This window comes from Schistocerca nitens, chromosome 10, assembly GCF_023898315.1.
Source record: "Schistocerca nitens isolate TAMUIC-IGC-003100 chromosome 10, iqSchNite1.1, whole genome shotgun sequence".
Taxonomy (NCBI): domain Eukaryota; kingdom Metazoa; phylum Arthropoda; class Insecta; order Orthoptera; family Acrididae; genus Schistocerca; species Schistocerca nitens.
The window spans coordinates 95,472,978-95,488,653 of record NC_064623.1 but is presented as its reverse complement, the minus strand read 5'-3'; the positions used below and the strand labels follow the sequence as shown (position 1 = coordinate 95,488,653).

Here is a 15,676-nt window from a genome sequence, read left to right as displayed (position 1 = left end):
TAACAACAGGCAAACTGTACAAGTACGGGCTGATCCATATAAACCTGAATTATTTCAGTGGGTCATAATTTCCTCCCAAAAGGTCATAGAAATGGAAATATTGTTTTAATGATCTCAGTAGTTCTGAGAGAATCAGAAATATCGCCCTTTGTTGGCAAATTGATTTTTGTTTCTGTACACAATGTCTTTTGTCCAGTATAATACCACACTTGCTCGGCTCATGTTAGTTCATTCGTAGCCTCATCACTTTTGGTTTGTGAGGTCTGCAAGTCCATAGTTTGGGTCGCCTGACAGTAACGAACAATTTAGTGATTCGTTTGTAGTCTTTAGCTGGCAGAAACATTCAGTACACACTTAGAGAGCGGGTTTTTATTGTGAAAATGTATTCGAAGACAAATTCACTGGCTATAACACAACAGGCATCCTGGAGAGACGTCAACAATTTTATTGATTGGAAGAAAGTTGGGGACTTATGGTTTACTAAATGGTGACAGTGGTAAGCATAGACATACTTGAGTGCAGAGGTTATTGATAGTGTTCAAAGATGCCCGGTGAACTCTCCGATGAAATCGGTGCACCGATTGCGACAGGCATTTCATATGTCAAATGTCACAGAGCTGCGAAGCAACCGGCATTGCAACTGCAGATGATGAAAGCAGTGCAAGAAGCAGACCACGAGAAAATAAATCAGTTCTGTTGATTGTTTTAGGGGTTTTTATTCAATGTCCAGACATTCTCTCTGTAAGGTGGTTTGTAGATGAGGCATGGTTCAATCTGTCAGGTTACACCAACTGACAAAACAGCAGATACTGTGCTGGTGTAACCCCCATATCATCCTCGAAACACCACTGCATGACAAAAAGGTTGAGGTGTGGTGTGAGGTGTCAGCTTCCAGGATTGTCAGCTCCATTTTCTTTGATACACCTGTAGACACTGTAGTTTTCACACACTTCATCAATACGTTTGTGGAGCAGCTGGATGACGTCGAACTTATGGAAGGTTGTTTCTAACAAGATGGAGCAACATTATAGTATGATAAAAAATAGTAATAAATGTTTGATATATGGAAATAATTAGATTAATTTTTCTGCATGTCGGACAAGCACAATAAGCTGAGATGCGCTTGTAAATGGGTAAAGAATCTTTTCATATCAGTTTTACATAAACAAAATAGTCTTTCTCTTGTAGATTTGTGGTTACCAATTAATAATGCTATGTCCGATTGCCATATTCACCTACAAAATCTTGATTTTGTCCATCATTCCTTTTGTAATCGAATCTTTGTAATAACGCCGAAGTACACTGGTGAGCTTCTTGGATTTTTATATATTACAGTACTACTTTGAATAATAACTCAGTTTTTTACTGGTGAAATACCACTATATTATTTCTTCTACACACATTAAAAATACAGCCTTTTTACGTATTCTCACAACCAAACTCGCTACTGCTGATTTCGCTCTAAAATAACGTGTCTACTTTTGTTCATTAACAGAGAGCGAGTCCTTCCTCTTACCAAAGAACAGAAAAAACATCTTATGTTTTTTAACATTTGAAAATCAAAAGTACATGACGGTAGGCGCAGGCTCTATGCTGGGCTACCGCTTCACCTTTTCTGTTTGGCTTAAAAAAAACAACCTAAAAGCAAGGAATGCAAAAGGTACATCACAATGTGTTACATGCCTGAAGCTTCATGCAACTTGTGACCAGTTTATTTAGTGGTCGAATAACCACAAAAAAATTTGTGCCCCTCCTGATCACATGACCTCACTCATCCCCCCCCCCCCCCCCCCCCCCAGTCTCACAGGTTTTTTTCTTGTTGGGGTATCTTAAAAACCAAGTATACAAGAACAGACCATGGATAACTGTGGCACTCATTGAGGTCATTGCACATGAAACAAGCTACATTGATGAGGATACACTTCATAGAATATTGTGGAATATGGTGAAATTAGTGCAGTTGTGCATCGATGTTGGTGGAGGGCATTGCCAACATTGCTGCAAGAACTTTGTATGTATAAGTGTGTGTGTGTGTGTGTGTGTGTGTGTAAGCTCCCAATTATCATCTCGCAAAATTGCAAATGTGTCCAGTTATTGGTTCAGATCTTATGACTCTTTAAAGTAGTTCAGGTTTATATGGTCATTCTGTATAAAATCAGATTCTGTGTAGTACAATTTGTAAAGACAGTGAAATAGGATATGCCATTTATTCATTTTAGGCACTTAATTTTTGAAGAGAAATGAGTACGTTTGTACACACACACACACACACACACACACACACACACACACACACACACACACACAGTAGCTTGTCCTGTATTTGATTTGGGCTCGTATTTATCATCAGTACCACTGCATAACTCTACTTGACATTCACCACCGTATCAGACAGTCCAGATTTTCTGCATGCTTCAGGGATGGCCATAGCTGCTAGTATGGGAAAAAAAAAAAAAAAAAAAACACCACTCACAGATTATGCCTCGGACCTGTTCCGGCTGACCAACTGTTGCCTGTAAGGCAGTACAAGAAGTGACCTATGATCATAGGGCGTTTGATCAGCATGTTGCCCATTGTTCCAATAGATGACTTGTGATTGTGCTGCTGTTTCTTTGAGCAGCTCCTCATTTGGCCTCACGAGACTGCGTGGACTCCCTTCCAGGCCTCCCTTCCAGGCCTCCCTCTCTCTGATCTGAGGAGGCACCAGGATTCAAACCCCTGTCTTTGTGCACACAAAGACTGCAGTGCTAACTGTTCATCTCTGAAAGCAGTATACTTAATTCTGCCTTAGCTGCTGTTTCTGTCATATGGTTTTTGTGGATTTGTGGACTTGAAGTAAAGCACCATTTTGTGGGACCCTCTGTTTACCTAAGTAATAAATTACCCTTCCTGTCATAACTATGTGCTGGATTGGGATTGAACCTGGAACCTTGTTTTCATGGGCAATGGCACAACTCTCACACTGTCTTCACAGCTTTATTTCCACCAGTACGTACTTCTCAACGTTCAGGTCACTGGGAGAGTTAAAAACTGTGAGGGCAGTTTGGGTCTTGCCTGCGAAAGACAGTCTGCTAGTACATTTCAAAAAAGTGCGCTCTCCAGTACAGACTGAAATATTCATTCATGTAACAAATTATTTGTGTTAGTGTATTGTTAGATTTGTACTAATTATTCTGGTTCTCATTCTGAGAATTTTCTAAATAATCCAGGCATACGACAGAATTATTCCATTGGGAAGCATTTCGACAAAATACTTACTGATCCTCACACATTTACTATAATGCGTTGCAACTAATGAACTTAGAGTTGGCATTGTGTTAAAATCAAATTCCCCGAACTACAGCAAGTTGCAAGCCACCTGGGACTCACTCTCTTTAATGTGAATGCATATCTGACTTTCTATTTTTTTTAAATTTATTTTCCAGTATAGGTACAATTTTTTAACTGACACATCAATACACAGATATTAATTACATATTTTTTATTTTAGGTTCTGGACAAGGACCATTACAAAGATGATGAACGACAACCTTTGAGCCAAACTTCAGTGAGTACTGACTTCTTAACTCTATATGAATGTGGGTAGTGAGTTTTACTTTGTGTCTGTAACAATACTGTCCTCCTTAACTACTCTTGTATAAACACTTTTTAACTACACTGTCGTTCCATGTAGTCTCTTGTAACGTAGAAATTAGTCATAAACTTGGCAATTAATTGGTTGTTCATTCACAATTCTTACTTTTTAAAGAAAGAACCTCCACAGTCACATTTCTCTGATACGTAACAACTTCGTACTCTGCATGACTAGTCAAATGTAGTGACAGAAGGCTTATTTAATTCATTTCACAACTTCATCTTGTATGATCTGCAGGTTACGTATATACAAGTTGTTACCGAATGACATTATAAGAATTTGGGAGATTGTAGTGATGTAGTTTGGAATATACTGCTATAAGGAATGTGTAGCCAGAAACGTGAAATTAAGTTTCGACAGCAGTATGCATTTTCTATGCAGTTGGTAGGTTAAATGAAACACCTGAATACTGTTATTTGAGGAACTTTCATTGACAGAACAGTAGAGCACAATCAAATACTGTAAACTGAATCTATGACTCCATTACTGTAGAGCAAATGTTTGGTGTAACAACCACCAACTTCATCACATGATACATTGGTGTGCAAAACTGAAGGATGAGAGTAACTTTTACATGATGTGTCATTGCCAATTAACATAGGTCAATGAAACTTAGACCATACATAGAGAGAACTGCTATAGTATAGTGCAGAGAGAAGTACGTAATGAAAAGAATCAAAATGACTCATTTATTCAGTGAATAATTACACTGAAGCCACCGTGATTCGTTATGATCCTCTGGACACTACAAAAGACAGGATGTGGTTCTTCATAGGCTTTGTGATCACCAAAAGTGTGAGTTTGTGGTCTCGAATGTGCTCCCATGCTGGCCAGGTTGTCGAGGAGTCCTTCCTTCAGCACAGTTAACAACTGCTGTATTTATAAGCAATTTAGAGGACAAAATCCTGAATTACAATCACCACCTCCTCAGAAATATCATCTACTACTACAGATATGTCGATGATACCATCATTTCAATCAAAGGCACTAAAGATGACATCAGTGAGTTGAACCAGTTATTCAACAACTCCCTTGCCATTAGAATAAAGAATAACAGGCATCAGTTTGAAATTTATCGGAAGCCTACCACAACACACACTACAATCCACAACTCCTCTTGTCACCCTACAGCCCACAAAATGGCAGCATTCCGGTACATGATCAATAGAGCTATCCATCTACCACTCTCTGAAGACAAATGTGATCAAGAAATTGAAATAATAAAACAAACAGCTATTGCAAATGGTTACAACAGCTCTATAGTAGACACCCTAAAACACTCATAATGGCAAAGCAGTCATAACACAAAAAAACAAAAAGAAAATATCATCTTCCATACAAACCCCTTTCTAGGTGACATTTCATATCAGACTGCCAATGTCTTAAATGAAAAGGCATAACATATCCTTTACCACGGACAACAAGATTGGACAGAAGTTACCCCACAACATCAGCCCACGAAACCCACTTCATCACACTGGTGTGTACAGAATTGAATGTTTGGACTGTGACTGCTTCTACATAGGCCAGACAGGCAGATTATGAGAGATTAGATTAAAAAACACATGACAGCACTAAAAAACAAAAAATACCACACATCAGCAATAGCCACCCACCTGTGTGAAACAAAACACCATATTAACAATAAAAGTATCAGCATCCTACACATCCAACCAAAAGGCAGAAAACTAGACATCCTTGAAATACTTCAAATATGCAAACACCAAACCAAACAACCTGAATCCATCTTAAATGACAAAAAGACGAAATTTATAATAGTATCATCTCTGTTTTCAGCAACTGCATATGTCATTAAAATTGCAATGAGTGCGCGCGTGCACACACACACACACACACACACACACACACACACACACACACACACACCTTCACACCTTAATATTTAGCTATATTACCATGACAGCCGCCTATTGTACAAGAGATTGACCTCATTTACAGATATATTATCACACCAACAGCTTGTACTCCTTGTGAGCTTTAAACTATATGTACATCAACTACTGGCACAAATTGTACATCCATCTGCATATTTTAAAGCATTAACCAATGTATTACCTCCACCTTTAGGCAGTTATTACATGTAACAGATATAATCTTCAGACATCTTGCTTTGTAAAGTTTGCTATCGTACAATCACTCTTTCCACCCTCTCTCCCCCTCTGACTTTTTCTTTCTCTTCCTCTCCCTCTGCCCCCAACCAAAAATTGTTATTTGTGTATAATTTTACCACTGTAGCCAATATTATTATTATACTTAAAGTTTGTAACATTTCACCTGATCGTATAAAAGAGTATGAAGTTTAAGCTATTTTAACTTGTCAAAATCGGATTTACATACTACTTGAACTATTTATTCCAACGCATGTATTCGACACCTCAAAACAAACCGCTCCAGATCCTTTAAAATTTATTCTGTAATAATATTGTTACGGTGTTTATTCTTTGTACGTTTTTGATAATGTTTTCTCTTCTGCTATACAATCCTTGCACCAATAGTTTCCAGACACCATATTTGTTTACAGAATATGACAGTTTACATGTGATGTGTTACGACAGTGAAAGGAACGTGTGACCACTGGAGGTACTCTGTTTTACTTATTTTATGTTTATCGTTAGATATATGTTTAATTTTTTGTCAAAAGAAACTCAAAACTATGTTCTCAAATAGTGTTTTGTTTTTCCACAAGACAGTGCCACTAGCTCCTCCAAAAAATCGTAACACTACACACACAAATGTCATACTGACAAATGTAAATCCACCTGATGATGGAGATGTAAACCTTTGAAATGTGTTGTGGGGATCAGTAAACAGAGACTGGTAACAGTAAACTTGTTGTTTCATTTAATAACTGCTGTATGGTCGAATGAGCTGGACTGACTAATCCCCCCAACTTAAGTCTTATTTAGCATGTGTGGGATGTATTGGAGAGACATATTGCAGCAAGTCCACAATGGCCATCCAGCAGCTGTCAACCATGCTAGGGGGGAGTGGAAAATCTACCACAAAAACTCCTTATCAAACTTATGGCCATCTGTAGTGATTACACACCCAGTTGAGAACCACATCCCACTGTTTGTAATGCCCATGGGACCATTGTGAATTTCGGTGTCTTCAGTTTAATTATTATCTTTGAATAAAAGTGTCATTTCTGTTCATCTCAATGCATATTTCTTCCAGTCACCTTCTGTACTGTACCGTACTATTCTATTCTATTCTATTCTATTCTATTCTATTCTATGCTATGCTATGCCATTCTATACTCTACTGTACTATTCTATGCTATACTACACTACAATGTAGCAGTTCTTTCTATGTACAGTCCAAGTTTCATTGAGCTGTGTTACTTGGCAGTGACAAATCATGTGAAAGTTATTTTTGTGCTTAAGTTTTGCACACTACTGTATGTAATGATGAGCCATGTTTTGTCTGATTCTCTGTAAAATTCCACATTTTCCCCTGATCGTATCAAATGCTGTAAAGATGTGCTCAATAAATTCAGGAACTGTTCTTGCCGGTGTGCCGGTGCGGTTGGCGGAATTGGTGAAGGCGGAAAGCCTCGCTCGCGGGGTGGAATCAGAGCTAACTATTTGTAGTGTCGTTCCCAGAACCGATCGCGGTCCTCTGGTTTGGAGCCGAGTGGAAGGCTTAAACCAGAGGCTCAGACGATTCTGCGGAGATCTGGGGTGCAAATTTCTCGACCTCCGCTATCGGGTGGAGAAATGTAGGGTCCCCCTGAATAGGTCAGGCGTGCACTACACGCCGGAAGCGGCTACAAGGGTAGCGGAGTACGTGTGAAGTGCACATGGGGGTTTTTTAGGTTAGAGAATTCCCTTCCCAGGCCCGACAAGACGGCTCCTGTGACGCGGCAAGGTAGAAGTAGGCAAAATGCAACAGGGAATAACAATATTAATGTGCTAATAGTAAACTGCAGGAGCGTCTATAGAAAGGGCCCAGAACTGCTCTCGTTAATAAACGGTCAAAACGCCCATATAGTACTAGGGACAGAAAGTTGGCTGAAACCAGACGTAAACAGTAATGAAATCCTAAACTCAGATTGGAATGTATACCACAGAGACAGGCTGCACAGTGAAGGGGGAGGCGTGTTTATAGTGATAAGAAGTGCAATAGTATCGAAGGAAATTGACGGAGATCCGAAATGTGAAATAATTTGGGTGAAGGTCACTGTTAAAGCAGGCTCAGACATGGTAATTGGATGTCTCTATAGGCCTCCTGGCTCAGCAGCTGTTGTGGCTCAACACCTGAAGGATAGTTTGGAAAATATTTCGAGTAGATTTCCCCACCATGTTATAGTTCTGGGTGGAGATTTTAATTTGCCGGATATAGGCTGGGAGACTCAAACGTTCATAACGGGTGGCAGGGACAAAGAATTCAGTGAAATTTTTTTAAGTGCTTTATCTGAAAACTACCTTGAGCAGTTAAACAGAGAACTGACTCGTGGCGATAACATATTAGACCTTCTGTTGACAAACAGCCCCGAACTATTTGAAACAGTTAACGCAGAACAGGGAATCGGCGATCATAAAGCAGTTACTGCATCGATGATTTCAGCCGTAAATAGAAATATTAAAAAAGGTAGGAAGATTTTTCTGTTTAGCAAAAGTGACAAAAAGCAGATTACAGAGTACCTGACGGCTCAACACAAAAGTTTTGTCTCAAGTACGGATAGTGTTGAGGATCAGTGGACATAGTTCAAAACCATCGTACAATATGTGTTCGATGAGTATGAGCCAAACAAGATCATAAGAGATGGAAAAGAGCCACCGTGGTACAACAACCGAGTTAGAAAACTGCTGCGGAAGCAAAGGGACCGTCACAGCAAACATAAACATAGCCAAAGCCTTGCAGACAAACAAAAATTCTGCGAAGCGAAATGTAGTGTGAGGAGTGCTATGCGAGAGGCGTTCAATGAATTTGAAAGTAAAGTTCTATGTACTGACTTGGCAGAAAATCCTAAGAAATTTTGGTCTTATCTTAAAGCAGTAGGTGGATCAAAACAAAATGTCCAGACACTCTGTGACCAAAATGGTACTGAAACAGAGGATGACAGACTAAAAGCTGAAATACTAAATGTCTTTTTCCAAAACTGTTTCACAGAGGAAGACTGCACTGTAGTTCCTTCTCTAGATTGTCGCACAGATGACAAAATGGTAGATCGAAATAGACGACAGAGGGATAGAGACACAATTAAAATCGCTCAAAAGAGGAAAGGCCGCTGGACCTGATAGGATACCAGTTCGATTTTACAGAGTACGCGAAGGAACTTGCCCCCTTCTTGCAGCGGTGTACCGTAGGTCTCTAGAAGAGCGTAGCGTGCCAAAGGATTGGAAAAGGGCACAGGTCATCCCCGTTTTCAAGAAGGGACGTCGAACAGATGTGCAGAACTATAGACCTATATCTCTAACGTCGATCTCTTGTAGAATTTTGGAACACGTATTATGTTCGAGTATAATGACTTTTCTGGAGACTAGAAATCTTCTCTGTAGGAATCAGCATGGGTTTCGAAATAGACGTCTTGTGAAACCCAGATCGCGCTATTCGTCCATGAGACTCAGAGGGCCATAGACACAGGTTCACAGGTAGGTGCCGTGTTTCTTGACTTCCGCAAGGCGTTAGATACAGTTCCCCACAGTCGTTTAATGAACAAAGTAAGAGCATATGGACTATCAGACCAATTGTGTGATTGGATTGAAGAGTTCCTAGATAACAGAATGCAGCATGTCATTCTCAATGGAGAGAAGTCTTCCGAAGTAAGAGTGATTTCAGGTGTGTCGCAGGGGAGTGTCATAGGACCATTACTATTCACAATATACATAAATGACTTTGTGGATGACATCGGAAGTTCACTGAGGCTTTTTGCAGATTATGCTGTGGTGTATCGAGAGGTTGTAACAATGGAAAATTGTACTGAAATGCAGGAGGATCTGCAGCGAATTGACGCATGGTGCAGGGAATGGCAATTGAATCTCAATGTAGACAAGTGTAATGTGCTGCGAATACATAGAAAGATAGATCCCTTATCATTTAGCTACAAAATAGCAGGTCAGCAACTGGAAGCAGTTAATTCCATAAATTATCTGGGAGTACGCATTAGGAGTGATTTAAAATGGAATGATCATATAAAGTTGATTGTCGGTAAAGCAGATGCCAAACTGAGATTCATTGGAAGAATCCTAAGGAAATGCAATCCGAAAACGAAGGAAGTAGGTTACAGTACGCTTGTTCGCCCACTGCTTGAATACTGCTCAGCAGTGTGGGATCCGTACCAGATAGGGTTGATAGAAGAGATAGAGAGGATCCAACGGAGAGCAGCGCGCTTCGTTACACTATCATTTAGTAATCGCGAAAGCGTTACGGAGATGATAGATAAACTCCAGTGGAAGATTCTGCGGGAGAGACGCTCAGTAGCTCAGTACGGGCTTTTGTTAAAGTTTCGAGAACATACCTTCACCGAAGAGTCAAGCAGTATATTGCTCCCTCCTACGTATATCTCGCAAAGAGACCATGAGGATAAAATCAGAGAGATTAGAGCCCGCACAGAAGCATACCGACAATCCTTCTTTCCATGAACAATACGAGACTGGAATAGAAGGGAGAACCGATAGAGGTACTCAGGGTACCCTTCGCCACACACCGTCTGGTGGCTTGCGGAGTATGGATGTAGATGTAGATGTAGATGTAGATGTAGATGTAAGTGTTGAGTATACAAGGGACTTTATGTCCCCAGAGGAAAAAGTCAAGGGGGGTGAGGTCAGGGCATCCCTTCCAGTTATTCCCTGCCTGAATTAGCCTGCTTCGGCTCAGTGATCAAAGTGCACTGGAGCATCATTGTCCTGAAACCACAAACTAGCACACAATTGCAAGAGGAAATCCTCCAGATGCATAGACAAGTCATTCTCTAGAAACTTCACATGATCTGGGTAGATGTGTGGTTCAGTAGGGTGATGTCTAAGAATACCAGCCCAAACGTTTACTAAGAATATCACCTGATAACTTCTCATAAGGGTAGTGCTTGGATTTTCAACAGCCCATTGGTGTCTGTTGTGGGAGTTAAAAATGCCTTGTAAAAGTTGACTTGTCAGTTAACAGTGTCAGGTTTGGAAAATTGGAGGCAGTAGTGCACTGACAAAGTAATCACTGTGAGAATTATTTCCATGGGGCTGTCCCAAGGTTTGAATTGATCAGTCATGGAATGGATGAACGTGCTTACCGTGCAGAACCTGCCAGAAATTCAGGATTTCATGTCCTCCTTGCAAGTGCCTCTTGTGTGTTAGGTGACATGGTTCCTCTATGTTTATGTCAACAATAAACATTAGTGAATAATGGAATGCTAGAATGTAATCTGAATGTTCCTGTGTATCTACATCTACATGGATACTCTGCAAATCACACTTATGTACCTTGCAGAGGGTTCATTGAACTATCTTAGCAATCAATTCTTCATTATTTCAATCTCAAACAACGCACAGAAAAAGTGAACACCTATATCTTTTTGTGTGAGCACTGATTGCCTTTATTTTATTACGGTGATCATTTCTCCCTATGTTGGTTGGTGTCAACAAAATATTGTTGCATTCAGAGGAGAAAGTTGGTGATTGAAATATTGTGAGAAGATTCTGCCTCGGTGAAAAACACCTTTCTTTTAATGTTGTCCACCACAAATCCTGTATCATGTTTGTGACACTCTCTCCCCTATTTCGGGATACTACAAAACGTGCTGCTCTTCTTTGAACTTCCTTGATGTACTCCGTTAATCCTATGTGGTAGGGATCCCAGACTTTGCAGCAGTACTCCAGAGAGAGGACGGATGAGTGTAGAGTAGGCAGTCTCTTTAGAAGATCTGTTACATTTTCTAAGTGTTCTGCCAATAAAATGCAGTCTTTGGTTCGCCTTCCCCACAGCATCGTCTACATGCTCTTTTCAATTCAGATTGTTTGTAATTGTAATTCCAAGGCACTTAGTTCAATTTACGGCCTTTAGAATTGACTCATTTATCGTTATCATGTAACCGAAGTTTAACGGATTCCTTTTAGCACTCATTTGGATGCCCTCACACTTTTCATTATTTAGGGTCAATTGCCATTTTACACACTATTTAGATATATTTTCCAAATCGTTTTGCAATTTGTATACAACCAATGAGTTGTTCTGGAATTCCTGTGTACCACCAGTGAACTGCCCTGGAATTCCTGTGAGCTTAACCATAAAACAAATGCATATCAATAAGTTCTTCAAATGTGTTATTACCATTCATGAAGTCAAGCATGATAAGCAGATAACTCTACAAGGCCTCACATTGACTAGCTGTGTGTTCACAGCACAGCACAGCACAGCACCAGTGGATGGAAGTAGTGAACTGATGGACGACAAGCACTAAGTAAACAACTTTCTGTACAGGTTGTGCTATACTAATCTAGTTGGGTGTTTACAATCTTCCATCCACAATAATAACATAGTGTCAGTGGTTGGATGGAAATTATAGGTGGTCAAACACTTCCCACTGCTGTGGAAACTTTTTCACATTTCATGCTATAGGTTTGTTATTGCAAAACATTCCAAATTTCGTCCTCTACTGTCTCCCAAATTTTTAAAGTGTCATTCCGTAACATCCTGTATAGATGGAGAGTAAAAATAGTGTTGTTTCCGAGCGAGGTGGCGCAGTGGTAGCACACTGGACTTGTACTCGGGAGGACAATGGTTCAATCCCGCGTCCGGCCATCCTGATTTTGGTTTTTCTGTGATTTCCCTAAATTGCTCTAGGCAAATGCTGGGATGGTTCCTTTGATAGGGCACGGCCGACTTCCTTCCCCATTCTTCCCTAATCCGATGAGACCGATGACCACGCTGTTTGGTCTCTTCCCCCAAACAACCCAACCCAAAGTGTTGTTGCAGTTGGAAGGACATATTGAGATTTCTACTCTCATTGTCTCATCTGTGTTCACTAACCTAAAAATTTTAAATTGATAGATAACAAACATGCAGTGGACTGTGTGTCATTCACTTGGTAGCCACATCATTAAAGACAGTTTTTGGAGATGTGCAAAACTGTGATTTGAAGGCAGATGCTGTGAAACTGGAGGCAGATGATGTGCACTGTATGGGAATGTAAATTTTCTAAAGTACATGTAACTGATGAGAATCGTTCAGGTTCACCAGACAGTGCTATTTCTGATGTTTCATTAGCCTTCACTGTCATCACATTTGCCCATCTTCATCAGGTTCTAACCTAGAAACAAGATATCCTCGTGGCGTATATGTCCGTGTGATTGTTGGTGTTTGCCTAGCAGATTGAATTTTCAGTCAGTGTGTGGTTGGTTTCACAGGTGTCAGTGACAGGGCTAGAACAAAATGTGGTAGGTGAGGGGATGAGGAAAGTCTTGTACTGTGATCTTCCCAAGGGACACAACCTTAAGGACAAGAATTGGAAGCTGGAGTGCATAGGGTCAAATAGAAACCTCCCATAGGTTGGGTGATTGATATACTACCACTTTGGGAGGGGTGTAAGGTTTTTGAGGAGGATATTCTTCATTGCAGGTTACAACAAGTGACAACTGTAGCCCTGGTGGAGAACTGGGTTTAGTTGTTCAAGTCCTGGGTAATACTGAATAATGGACAAGTAATTAGTATCTGTGAAAAAAAGTTTGATGTTTGTGGTGATAGCATATGAGAACACTTTTTCTCATTGAGGTTGGTAGAGTAGTTTCATTCTGTAAAGACTTGCTAAGTCGTTTATCGTCCTTGGAGACAGAGACTGCTGATCCCTGTGAGTGAGACGTCCACAGATGGTTGTGTAGGAAAGACTGGTGTGGAATAGAACATAGCTGTCAAAGTTGAGGTATTGCTAAGGAGTTTCTCATTTCTTTACATGCCTGCCTAATCCTTAGCATGCTCTATGTTTGGTGAAACGCGCACGCGCGCGCGCACACACACACACACACACACACACACACACACACACACTAACTGAGGTGCCCCTTTGATCTCAAATAAAGATATTTGCTCCCTCTCTTCACCCAGATGAATAGTGACCAGGAGCTCATGAAATGAAGACCAACATGCTTCCAAACTACTTCATTAATCACTGAAATAAGGGCATTCACTTTTTAAAAAATTGAAACTATGGTATTTTTTACACTAGAATAGAAAATTTGTATGAGACAAATTCAGTGACATAACTCCTTTGTAGACATAAAGATACATTTAGTATTGTATGGTGGGCTCCATGTGGTTCCCAAGTCATGCAGCAACCGTAAACCATAAAATTATCAAATATGCAGCAACCAGTCACAAGATCATGTTTTATTTATTCACTTTTGCAAATCGATTTCAACTGATTAACAGCCATCATCGGTGCTTTCAACCATTATGTGCCGTGAGTCTTAATACTGTCTTAAGCAGAGGTCAAACATACCTCTGCTTAAGACAGAGGTTCCATCGAACCTGAGAAGTAATACGTTGTGATGCATGCCCTCCATTTTGAACAAATCTCGTGCAGAATACACAATTGTGCTTGTGCTGTTGGCAGTGTGAAGCACATGCACACGAAGTTGAATAGAAAATGGGTATTGTGTGGATGCACCTCACAAGGCTCTCAAGAATAGTGTTGAATGGTGTCGCTGAAACTTTGTCATATTTTGGTGGAACAGCTTATTGCCATTCTTGGACTGTGATGACTGTCAGTGAAGCATCTGAGGAGGGCATGTTTATGTTGTGGTATGAAGTACGTACCACTGGTGCCCCAGAAAAATTGTGCATTGCAGTGGAAGTACCACAGCACCGCCATCTGGATAATGGTGAAATCTTCTGAAAGTCACTGAGAACTAGCAGTCAACTGGGCCAAATTCAAAGGCTCAGTAGGATGACATTCCTCCTTGTCCTTGTTGCATCAATCTATATGGTTAATGTATTTACACTTCTCTATTGCTGATCTTGATTCCTCACTTTGATGGGATAATGTCCTTATCTCATTTTATTAAATACCTGTTTTGCAGCTGTGGACAGCTTTTAAAAATACCCCAATATATAGGAAGCAGTAGTGGTCATTTTGTAGTAATCCCATATCTGAAGAAGCACTATCTTCTTTGAACTGTGGTTCTCTATAGATGTCCTGTAAAGGTTTAAGTGGTTGTACTGTGGTTTTCAGTGCTGCTGTGCAGCAAAGATAACTGCCAGCCTCTGAAATGACTTTTTTGTTCGACATTGTTTATTTAATAGCACAGGAATTGCTACCAGCAGAAAAATGTGATGTTGTCTCTACTAACCTTGCTTTAAATATCTAAGACAGACCTGATGACTGTGAAGATTAAATAACGCATAATTCCTGGTCACCATCTTCAGTGGATTTGAGGTTTCTCTCTCACCTGGTTCCTCACTTATGTCAAAGTAAAAGTGGCTTCTCTCACGTAAAGAGGTTTTCCTTAATCCAGTTCTAGCAGCTGCATCTCTCACTTAGGGAAGTTTAAGAAAAGATTAGAAACAAGATAAGGAGTGCCCATGGAAATAAGAAACACAGTAATGACTTACCGCATAATTACCCTAAAAATTATTATGTACAGTGATATACTTATGTAAAGAAAACTGTTACTTTTCATTGTTTTCCTGTTTTGGTACCTTGAACATGATTTCCAGTCTTACCAGACATTGGCTGATCAGTATTCATTGAAAATTCAAAATTGCCTAGTGCTTTTAAAGCTTCGTGCTTTTCCCTATAGGGTCTTTCTGCCTCATCAAAAAATCATTTGTGTGTTTTCATTATCGCTGCCATTTATTACCTCGGGCATACAGGCACAGTCCGCAACATTGTTGTTTTCCATATGTTCCTCAACAAGTTTTGCCTGGAAAGCACTTGAAAAGCAAACATGTCTCATCTGCATTGTGTTAAATGTCGTCTGGTTGCTACCCATTGAAGAAAATCACTAGATCTTCACATGTGTTGATCCACTGATTTGCTGTCTGCAGCCAATTTATTAAAAACAAAAACATTTTGTTTCTTAAAACCATGTA

General features: G+C 40.0%; 1 protein-coding gene across 1 annotated transcript in view; it reads left to right on the top strand.

Moving 5' to 3' along the window:
• Positions 1 to 15,676, top strand: part of LOC126209909 (zinc finger protein 271-like) — a 129,622-nt gene that overhangs the window by 39,062 nt on the left and 74,884 nt on the right. Inside the window, exon 3 of the mRNA XM_049939030.1 lies at positions 3,491 to 3,547. Coding sequence (XP_049794987.1) covers positions 3,491 to 3,547 — 57 coding nt within the window. The remainder of the gene's footprint in view (positions 1 to 3,490; positions 3,548 to 15,676) is intronic.